General features: G+C 45.6%; 3 protein-coding genes across 4 annotated transcripts in view; 1 reads left to right on the forward strand and 2 right to left on the reverse strand.

Moving 5' to 3' along the window:
- pik3c3 (phosphatidylinositol 3-kinase, catalytic subunit type 3) overlaps positions 1–748 on the reverse strand; it is a 12,955-nt gene extending 12,207 nt beyond the window's left edge. For both annotated transcript variants that reach the window (XM_084487574.1, XM_084487573.1), the window contains exon 1: positions 376–748. In XM_084487574.1, the coding sequence (XP_084343700.1) occupies positions 376–440 (65 nt within the window). In that variant the 5' untranslated portion in view covers positions 441–748. The remainder of the gene's footprint in view (positions 1–375) is intronic.
- Positions 749–3,378: 2,630 nt separating this feature from the next.
- On the forward strand, positions 3,379–4,538 carry msmp1 (microseminoprotein, prostate associated 1; the record flags this gene model as incomplete). Its single annotated transcript, XM_084487507.1, has 3 exons — positions 3,379–3,490; positions 3,717–3,825; positions 4,376–4,538. The coding sequence occupies 3 exons, from the start codon at positions 3,379–3,381 to the stop codon at positions 4,536–4,538; spliced, it is 384 nt and encodes a 127-aa protein (XP_084343633.1).
- A 679-nt stretch (positions 4,539–5,217) lies between these two features.
- Positions 5,218–11,271, reverse strand: rgp1 (GP1 homolog, RAB6A GEF complex partner 1). The gene is made up of 9 exons (XM_084487632.1): positions 10,918–11,271; positions 10,557–10,672; positions 10,300–10,433; positions 9,671–9,754; positions 8,326–8,475; positions 7,794–7,940; positions 7,160–7,287; positions 6,519–6,696; positions 5,218–5,948 (listed from the first exon to the last, which is right to left on the reverse strand). The coding sequence occupies exons 2-9, from the start codon at positions 10,670–10,672 to the stop codon at positions 5,725–5,727; spliced, it is 1,161 nt and encodes a 386-aa protein (XP_084343758.1). The 5' UTR covers positions 10,918–11,271; the 3' UTR covers positions 5,218–5,724.
- Positions 11,272–11,344: the final 73 nt, after the last annotated feature.

The following is an 11,344-nucleotide window of genomic DNA, read 5'->3' on the forward strand; positions in this document are numbered from 1 at the left end:
AAGTACAGGGTTATCGCATAGGAGTTATGATCTGATTAGTTCTAAATAGTCCACTTGTGATGCAATGAGCAGTAACTCAATCCACGAGACTGGCTCGGGCTGCAGATGAGCAACAACAGCATGAGGACTACAACAACAACGAGACGATTGTGCCATATATATTAGGTCATGGTGCTGTGCAAGATGACAAGTATAATTAGGAACAATCGATATCCCATATCCATATATATACATATCGCCATAAGAGAACAGGAAACGACAGTGAATTACTGTTAGCGTGTATTGTTTTGCATTGTACTGTAAGTAGTAAGCCTCATGTCGTGTACAGTAAAGATTACAGTTAGAGAACCCCAAAGGTTAGTCGACACAACTTACATTTTAAGTTGGACGTTAATGTCCAAGTCACAACTGTAGACATAGTTAAATTTGTCGGCGTCCATGTTCCGACAGCTAATACAAATGATATCTAAAAACTGACAAGTACAACATCAAATCTCCGACGGGAATCGGAGACTATCCGATTGGGGGACTTGTCGGCTAGGCCTTGGATCAGTGCTAAAATATCCGGTCTTTTTCTTCAGCGCCTTGTCTCTTTCCAGTACACTTAGCCGGACACGTTCATCGGGCTATGTTAACGTTATGAAAAGGAAGACTTCGGCTGTGAGCATTCAAAGTAAAGACATTATATTTACAGCTGTCTAACCGGGGAAATAAGATGTTTTTGATAACTACACAACAACAGAGTGACCGAAAGCTATTTCCAGCCCAAATACATCGTTTATTGATAAGATCACTCTATAAACCTATCTAGACGATCGGGATTTCTTTGGGCGACTGATCGAGTCTGAAAAGGAAGTAGGAAGTGGATAGAAGGCGTGGTTACATATAAGCGCTTACCATTTAAAGGAGTAGTGCACGTGACAGCAGTGCATGTGACAGCAAGATTAATTCGATCAATCCTCTTGACAAACCGAGCAAACTTGTATGGTCTTACATATAAGCATGTTGCAATGTTAATTATCTTCAGTATATGTATATGTTAACAACCTCAGTATATGATCTATACTAAATTATACTTTACCACAGAGGCCTTCTATTCTATGCTTTACTATTCTATACTATACTATACCTAACATATCAGATTAGCAACAGTGATGTCAATACAATATGACAATAATAATAATTCAACAATATTAAATATATATTGCCACAACAATAAAAACTATAGAAGTGTTTGCCTTTCTGTTCTGAGACTTCAGGGTGAATGCATAGAAGTAACAGAACAGTTTAAAAGGGTAATTTAGAAATCGCCTCCACACCACTCTGAACCTTGAATTGAACTACCCCCTTCCCTAAAAGGGGTGATGGCGTTAATTCCATTACTGCGGTGACTCAAATTCTCTCCACAATTAAATCACCCACCGGATCCCAATCAAGTGCACATCCATGAAACGCAGTAGGCGTATCACAGGGAAAAAGCTCCATCCTTTTCTGTTTGGGGGCGCCCCGCCCTGGTCCTCACCTCCTCAGAGCTCCGGGGTCAGGCTGGCCTCAGGGTGATTATATAGGACCCATAGGAGCCGCCCAACCACCATCGCAATGGAAGAAGGACAGGCTGAAGAATGTTTGAATGGGTCATCGGATCAGGATCATGTGTCTTTGATACGATCTCCAAAGTTCATGCGAGGAGTCAAAGTATCAAACAGGGAGTGAAAGGGCCCGAGTTGGTCATCTGGATCAACAAACAAAATTCTTCAGTCCATCAGTATACAGGCCTATATATATACGTATTGGCGTGGCTTTGGACATGGTTTGTCCCCTGTTACCAAGGCGTTTCAAAGGAATCAGAGCTGTCATCCGTAACAGTGATTTATCTTAGGGAGTCAACTGTGAGTCATGCAAAAATAGACGCAAAATGTTCTCCCTTGTTTGCCTGCGTACTACCGTAGTGGCACACCTTTCAGTACAAGCCTATAAAACTCATTTTTTTTTGCAGTTTTTGCAGGGCCCATGAGTCTCCGTCGGTGACGCCTGATAGGGTTTTTCCCTAAGATCAGATCTTCGAACCCCGGACTGCGACAAGGAAAAGTTTAGAGAGGAGAAAGATGAGCTCATGTTCTGTCCAGACCCGGGACATATGACTGTACTACCACCGACCCGACCTCCTTATCAAGTCACCTGTTCCTTGTTTCTTTACATCTAGTAGTTGATTGCGGGGGGCTGTGGCCAGGGTTAATGCTAACCCTGTGTGTGTGTGTGTGTGTGTGTGTGTGTGTGTGTGTGTGTGTGTGTGTGTGTGTGTGTGTGTGTGTGTGTGTATCTCTTTGTAGGTTCCAAGCCACTTTTATGCTGCTATAAACATGCAGGTGCATAGATGTTTGTGCCTACATATTTGTGTGTGTGTGTGTGTGTGTGTGTGTGTGTGTGTGTGTGTGTGCGTGTGTGCGTGCGTGTGTGTGTATGCGTGTGTGTATGTGTGTGTGTGCGTGTGTGTGTGTGTGCGTGTGTGTGCAGGTGTGTGTGTGTGTGTGTGTTTGTTTTGGGCAAGAGGGTTCCGTAGGACTATGAGTGACCACATTTTTTTTAAAACTGCTATAATTTAGAATAATGAAGTTAAACATAACAAAGAGCCCCACATGATTCAGTTTGACTCTACCCGTTCACACTGTTGACAGAATGCCTGTCGACCTCTTATTCATAGTGAGCGCTGAAGTGCGTCGTACAACACATACATTTAGAAAGGCTCCAGAGCAGCGGAGCAAACACAAAGCCTGCTTGAGGAGGCTGAATGAATCACATTCAACCATTCCACTCTCTGTCTCTCTTCATCTTCTTTCCTCCTCCTTTCCTTGGACCTAAACCCCTTCTCTCTCTCTCTCTCTCTCTCTCTCTCTCTCTCCCCCCTCCTAACCCCCTCACCTCAGCCCCCTCACCTCTGCTTAGTCACTGCGTGGATGTGTCACTGTTTCTATCACTTTCAGGGGGTTCATGCCCGCTGGAGCGCAACGCACGCTCATCTCCACAACGCCAAAAGGAACTTGTGCCAAGACAGCCCCCCCCAACCCCCCCCAACATCAACCCTGCCTCTGTCCTATGGCACCCCAGAACCCAACCCTCCCCCCCCCCCACTTTCCAAGCCATATGCTGTGACAGGCCACGCCTACCGCCCCTCCCCCTCCCTCCTTCACACACACACACACACACGCACACACACGCACGCACACACACGCACGTACACACACACAATGCGGCGGCCCGGGCTTGAGGGAAGGTATAAATGGAGTGCTGCTGGGGCCACAGAGACAACCAGAACCTGGACCAGGGACCTGAGACCCAAAGCAGACCTGAAGGAAAGCGCTAGACGAAGCCACAGACAACATGGGATCCAACGGAGCAAACCTCATCGCCTTCGCCGCTCTCACCGCCGTGTTGTTGTGGGCCGACGGGGGCATCCAGGCCGCCCCGATGGAGTGTCACTTTGACTCAAGAGGTGAGAGGAATCATGACCCATAACCTGGGGGTCTCTACATATGGCTGTGTGTCTATAGACAAGTCTATTTTATGATCTGAATATTGGGGGTGGTAAGGAGAACATTTCCCAACTGAGGCTACATGTGCAAATACAATATTTTTGCCGACCTGTGACAACCTTTGAAAGACTGAATGTTAAACGGTTTTCGGTGCCACTCTGGACCTCTCATCTTCTTCCCTCACAGCGCAGTGTGGGTTTGAGGGGAGGAACTACACCATGGGGGAAACCTGGATGGACAACGCCTGCATGCAGTGCACCTGCCTCCACCCTATGGGTGTGGGCTGCTGTGAGACGTAGGTTATCCCCGGGTGGAGGCTGACTGTCTGTATGTGTGTGTATCAAATCTGTCTGTGTGTGCGTGTGTGCAATCTGCCAGGTTTCCGCTACAGATCTGCTTGTCCCCTCCATCTATCTACCTATCCTATCTATTTGTCTATCTGTCTATTGCTCTCCTGTCTATCCATCTCTCTCTTTATCTATCTGTTTTACTATCCATCTGTCTGTCTGTCTTTCTGTCTAGCTATCGCAAACCTCTGTCTATCCATCTCTATTCTATATCTATCTATGTCTTTCTGTCTGGCTATCGCTTTGCTCTGTAAATCCACCTCTTTCTCTTTATCTATCTATCTGTCTATCTGTCTGACTAGGGATTTTCTCTGTCTAGCCATCTATTTCTCTTTATCTATCTATCTGTCCGTCTGTCTTTCTGTCTTGCTGTCGCTTTCCTCTGTCCATCAATCATTTTCTCAATATCTATCCATCTGTCTCCCTCTCTTTCTGTCTCCCTCTCCCCTCCATGATCATTCTTCTACCCACGGATCTGACCCTGCTCCTCCACCTCAGGGTACACCGACCGGTGGACTTCCCCGCGGACTGTGAGGTGCGTGTGGAAGCGGTGACGTGCAAAGTGTACCTGGTGCAGGCAGCAGACCCCCGTCTGCCCTGCATCCCCGGGGAGAACCACCTGCTGGACCCCAGCCAGGGGTCCCTAAAGCTGGGGGAGTAGCGAGCCATCACAGCCCGCCCGGTCCCCCACGCAATGGACACTTCTACGGTCAAAGTCTCTCAATGATGTACTCCGCATGGTCTGGAACCTTTTCACATTAAGAGCGTTTAAAATATATACTATTATTACTATGCTAGTCTTAAAATGTAACCCGACGTGAGGATTCGGTTATTACAGATTAGCAATGTCTTAGCTTAACTTTAAATCAATATGATAAGGGAATTATGTTAAACCAAATGCTGCTCAAGTGAACTTGTATGATTTTTTGTAATAGATGGCTTATGGGCAAAGTTATGTGCAGTGCACTTTAAAATGTCCAAAAGCTTGCTACATTATGATGTTAGATCTTTTCACAAACTTGTTGCTATACACTTTTATTATAAAATGCTGTTTAGGGTGTATGTGTGATACTTAGTGGTAAAAACTAAGTATATCTTTACTCAAAAAATTGAGTTGCACTTTCTGTCAATTTTAAAATCCACTATGCTTAACTATAACAATTCAATTTACAAATCTATCACAATCAACTAAGCACTACTGTAAATACCAGCATGTTCACGTAAGATATACCACTTAATATATAGAACAGTCTATGTTGTATTTGATGTGCTGCAATTCAATTAATCTCAAAATAAAGTGCTTTACAACTGAAACGTTGCTTTGTGATTCCTCAAAACCTCACCAACTTTTATTTCAGCCATTGTTTGTACAGCCATTGTGAAACAAAGCCTGGCCTGTTTAACAGTGGAAATCATTGCATAAGATAAAAAAAGCCATAACACATTGTTAATGTGCTTCAAACAGTAAGATTAAACGACAGAACATGAAGAGAATGTCAAATAACAACAGTGTTAGCTGCGCTTTAGATCATTTTTTCTCCATCTCCGAGAAGGAAGATCAGGTTTAAAGGACTTGCATGGAAATCACAGGTCAAAATACTGAAACAAGGCGAAAAAAAAAGATGTTGCATACATATAAAGTCTATTCACCATTCTGCATATACAATATCAAACATTTGCATTTCTTCCTGGAATGCTTAGCTTATTTTATGAAAAAAATATATTTGTCAGCACACAGTTCACACGATCGCATATAAATGGGCCTCTGCATAAGTTCACGACTTTAATATTCCCGTTGATAGAGCCCACCCTCTCAAGTCCTCGACCAATAGAAACACACCAAATCATCAGATGTTAATGCAGTTGGTCCCTGTAAACTGGGACATGTACGACGCCAAGGCCGGGTTGGTGGGCAGCACTTTGATTGGCAGGTCCCAACTGAAGGTGTCCACGTCCACGTTCTCCGCCCCCGTCCAGACTGTCACCTCTGATTGGTTCTGAGTGACGGTGGGCGGTTCCATGGGCTCTCGGGCGGTGACAAACTCAAAGTGCAGGCGCCACCTCAGGGTGACTGTGGAAGGGAAAGTACACAGGGAAACATAAAGTACAACGTAGGAGCACTTGGTACAAGGACACACTACACTTATACATTTAACAGTTTAGCCTCTTAACAAACAACAGGTCATTATTAAAAAATTCAGCCTGTTACCAGCAACAGGCCATTATTACGGAGGTGTAACGCTAAGGGGTATCTCATCGTGTTAATTATCGTTTAATTAGTGGCACGGACCCTCCAGACCCATAATTAACTTAACGAGCTACACCTGTTTCCGCCCCAACTACGGGACCTCTAGCATAAGGCCATGTTAAATACACCTTTTCTTTTTAACCCATTCTACTTCCTCTATTAACCGGGTGAAATACAGAATTTAAAAATATATATGTAGCGAGAAATTCTGGCGCAGAGCTGTTACTTAGCATGTTAACTCATGTTAACAAATGGGGCCCCCAACAAATACATTCCCACCATTTAAATATTTAATTTAAATGCGTTTGACGTGGATAAAAATGAAGACCCGAACAGCGCGTTTAACCACGACAACGACCACAACCACCACGGCTGGACGGTAAACCGGCGTACCGATGTCGGTGCTGAAGCCCGGCGTGATGTTGAGCGGCACGGGGAGGGAGAAGTGGCTGGAGGCCGTGTGGAGGCAGGGCTCCACGTGGCGCCCGTGGCCCGTCACACTGACCGCCTGGCCCGCGCGCCGCTGGTACGGCTGCTGGATCTCCTCCTCGCTCTGCAGGCTCACCGAGTACTGAGGCGGGGGGGGGGAGAGGAGGGGGGACTGGTAGTGAGGCGGCGGGTTCTGGTTAAGAAGTTCTTGCGGTGTACCTCTAGGTATCTCTTTGAGCGAGACGCCCCCTAACCCCGACCTACGATAAACTCAGGGTGTCACGCAGCACTTTACAACTCGTGCCTGCCACCTTAACTACGACGTCAACAAAAATTACATATATAAAAAAATATATGAAAGTTTTCCCTTTTGGAAAATATTATACAATACAAAATATTATACTAATAAAGTACTTTCTGTGCATAGATCACGCTGCAGGGCAACAGTCTGACAGCCTGCATGAAAATAAGCATAAATGGTCCTCCTGTAAAAGAGTGCACCCACATATTACTTAACACACACACACACACACACACACACACACACACACACACACACACACACACACACACACACACACACACACACACACACACACACACACCTGTAAGCAGGGGATGTCACCCTCTGAGAAGTTGAAGGTCCCGATGATTTCCTCTCCGAGTCTGTAGGCGATCTTGAAAATGCAGAACTTGGCCACTTTGCCCCGCATGTTGGTGATGTTGAACATGCCTGGGGTGAACAGGGGGGTCAAAAGGTCACATGAAACACTGTCTGAGTGATTCTGTATATAATGGCAAAGAAGGACTAACAAGACATGTCAATTAGTGCAACTTTCAATCTAAAAAACACCACGGTAAACCTGTACTATGAAACCTTTTTCCCGTAGGATTCACCTTTCTCAGATTTTCCACAGACCAACATTGTTTGAGAGAGAATAAATTCCCTGGTTTACCAAGTGAGTGACATTTCTGAAACAAGTTCCCCAGACTTTCATAACACTTGGACAAACTGCAGTATTATATGGTTTAAAAAGGTTTATGTTCCAGTGTTACCTGGATGCAAGAAGCAGAATTCAGTTGCCTCCGTAGTAAGCAACGCAAGTCTTCATATATATCAATATATAGCTATGTCTGTAGCTACAACTCAAGCCACCAGAGGCTGCTAATGAGAGAGCGTCCACAGTGCAGCTTTAAGTTTTGTCGCTTTGCATGAGAGCAGCATAGGTGTAGACTCACTGGGGCAGCGGCGGGAGGTGTTGACCATCAGCGTGTCCAGGGCTCTCTCCAGGTGCCGGATGTCCCGGCGGCTGGCCTCCTCCTCCTCCAGGAAGGGGTTGGAGGGGGACACCTCCTCGTCCTGGGGGAAGGGAGGCTCTGCCAAGCCTGTGGATGAGAGGAGACGAGAGGATGCAAACATGATCAATTTTGAAGCTATAAGCATTAACTGGCCAGGTTTATCAATAGCATATTAGTTTAATTAACTATTTACTACTTAGTTATTAGTCGACACATTCACATCCAAAACTATTCACAGCGAATTGTATAATATGTAGGTGGTAAGGAGGCATTTTGCTCACGGGAGCCTACAGGTTAACTGAGATTCGAACCCAGAACCTTTCAGGGTTAAAAAAAACCCCAAACCAATTAACCAGCCTGCCCTCATGTGGGCTCTGCAGTGGAGTCTTATGAACTGGGTTGCAAGGGAATGCAGGGGGTTGGAATCAAAGCATTAGCGAGTGACTTGGTAGGACGTCTGGCGCCTCCTCACCCTGCAGGACCAGCACTCTGAAGGGAACCCGCAGGAGTTTGATGGGGGAGTTGACCCTTTGGCAGCCGATGGTCAGCTTGTAGACGTACTTCACCGCCTGGCCGCGGAAACTGGGGGGACCGTCCACGGGCACCATCTCACTGTAGGCGTCTGACGGAGAGAGGGTAATGGGCTGATTATGGTTCCACGTTGATGCAACGCAACGACCACGCAGACATTTGGACGCAGTCGCGAACCTGCTTTGGTTTCTGCGTCGGGTTTTAGTGAGCGGACCAATCGCAGCCCTTGCTGCTGTGTCGCCTCGACGGAAGGTTACAATTTTTGGGAGGCGCACGTCAGGCCCTCGCGGTGGACGCGAGGAGGGTCCGCAAGGACGTAACGGGTCCGTAAACCCCCTTGCGTTGCGTCAACGTGGAACCATAAAGAGCCCTTAAGACTCTATGAATGTAGAGAATGACTCATCTGCAGAGGGGCCGATGTCTGGGCACTGGGTTGGGGACAGGGGTGACGTGCCGTCTACCGCCCGTTCACACATGGCATAGCAATGCTGGAATATTAGCCCAGAGACAGTCCAGCAGACGGCGGTAATGCCACACTGAGAGGAGCGCCCTTATTTTCTGAATCTGTCCCATTTCAAGACATTTTTGAAAACAGGAGCTTGTTTGCCAACCAAAGAAGCTGTATTGATATTGTTAATGGATCACCCAAAATGATTCGCTCAAATGATTGGCTCACTCTCGGAATGAGACGAACTCCCCTATTTCGGAAACCTGTCCAGAAAAAAAGGAGCCTGTTTGCAAACATAAGAGGCTGTATTGAAACGACTATTGGATCACCCAGGATTGGCACGTTAAAACAAACACTTGCCGATTTCATATACGTCCTTAGTGGAGACTTGTGATTGTTAAAGAGCCTAACGTAACCCTTTATGTGCCTGCACTGGCAATGTGACTGCTTTCATTCACAACACACCTGTACCGACAGTGACCTGGAAATGCTACTAGGTCTTGAGCAGGCAAACTGACGGTGCAGATTACCACAAATATCTATCCCTGTTCCCATTCACATGACCCCATGCAGGAAATGTTCAGGAACATTGCAAGGGGCTTAATTCTAATAGTCTAGTAAATGCAGCTAATGACGGTACAGTAGCATTACATAGACTTAAATCTGATCGATCAGCGTATTCGTTTATCAAACAGGATTCAAACAAACATGAAAATGTGGTGCTGTACCAGCATTGCTACAGATCTGCAGTCAACACTTACATAATACAACAGACAATTACATAATTTCAGAATCTCTCCCCTCTGTGTTCCACGCATGCAAATTCAAAGTATCTCACATGTCTTGCTCTCCCCGGGGTCCAGACGGAGGTCGCAGAACAGTATCTTTGGGGGAGTGTCCAGCATGCACTGGCCTCGCTCTCCTGGGGAACAGGGATATTTCAAACAGGTCAGTAATGGTTTGAAACGTATAGAAGTCTTGCTCTCATTACATTACATGTGCCACTACACGTTCATCACGTGCAATCATTGTAAATGTGGCCATTTTTTAAAAGATGTATTAAGTTTGTATGGAATAACTATTGCTGATCCACTGTTTGATGCCATGCCACGTCGCAATGAGTAATGTTGGCCTGAATTGAATTACATTTGTGGCCAATCTTTTATCATCAAGCTATTAGATGAGCAAAGGTCAATATTTCATTAGTCATTCATCTCCAACCCAAGGGTATTACAATGGCTGGGCCAACATTATGGCTTTGTGAATCAGAGCTTGTGCCTAACACACACACAGACACACAGATAATAGCAAGTAATAATATGATTAGGATTATAACTGAAACCGAACAAAACCTGACTGTTATATTGCATACTGTGACTGGCTGACTGGCTCTTGCCCAAAGGGTGTCTTATCCGTGATCTGTACCGTTACACTTTCACACTCAATCACTCCGTTCGATCATCTAACCTCGACTCGGGATGAGGACAGTGTCGCTCCCAGCCTGCACGTCCTGTTTGTTGCCCTGAACCGGCAGGGCCACTCTGTTCTCACTGGCGTGAAACTGGCAATGGATCTGGGCACTGGCCCACGCAAGCATCTCACTGTAAGAAACAGCAACACATTGCTTACCTGTCTATAACGAGTTGTTAGAGTGACTTTTCACGCGAACATAATAACTGATAAATACGCATATCGTTACGTCCACGATTTACGTTTTGATTCACCTTGTAGCGGAGGTAGACAGGTGGGACATTGGGTTGGTGAACGTGATGAGACACTCCATCACCTCCCCGGCCAGGAGCACGGGGCCCCGGGCCATGGAGGCCACCACTTCTATCATCTGTATGGATGTAAATGAACCATTACACGTGGTAAATTCGTCAAAACCCAGAACAAAGAAAGAAATAGGCAGTCAAACTATATTAAGGATTGTCTGCTAAATGTCCTACATTGAATTGTAAATGTAGATGAGTACGGGGTTACGTGATTAGGAAATTAAGGCCATTAATGAAGCAGGACGAACATCATGGACTGAAACTTTGTTGCCTCGATCAGCTGGCCACTGTTTTGCTAAAAGGTACATACCTTCGCAGAAAATGCGAGTGTGTTTGAACAACGGTGTCCTCCGTTTAAACGAAAAACGTACGTATGTACTCCTCAAGAAGGATGATAACAGTGCATTGTTGTGGAGAAAACGGTAAAACGAAGGTAAAGTAAACCGTTAGCATGTGAGAGTGGATAGCATAAACAAACGTCTGTCCGGATGCTCACTGTGGGACGACCAGAGTTAACCATTGGTTGAAAAAAAGCTTAGTACTGTAAGGACATGACATACTGCCTTGCAAAAAATAATAATACAATTTTTACACCAAACTAGAAAGAATTCCACAAGCAAATAAGACGTTATTGAGCCATGGTAGCGGCTACATTTAATACATGTATTTGCTTTGGTCGGCCATCCACACAGCTCCGTGGCATCTGTGACGTAGGCGGGAGGAAACTATTGGAACTA

This window comes from Micromesistius poutassou (assembly GCF_964030765.1).
Source record: "Micromesistius poutassou genome assembly, chromosome: 23".
Lineage (NCBI taxonomy): Eukaryota > Metazoa > Chordata > Actinopteri > Gadiformes > Gadidae > Micromesistius > Micromesistius poutassou.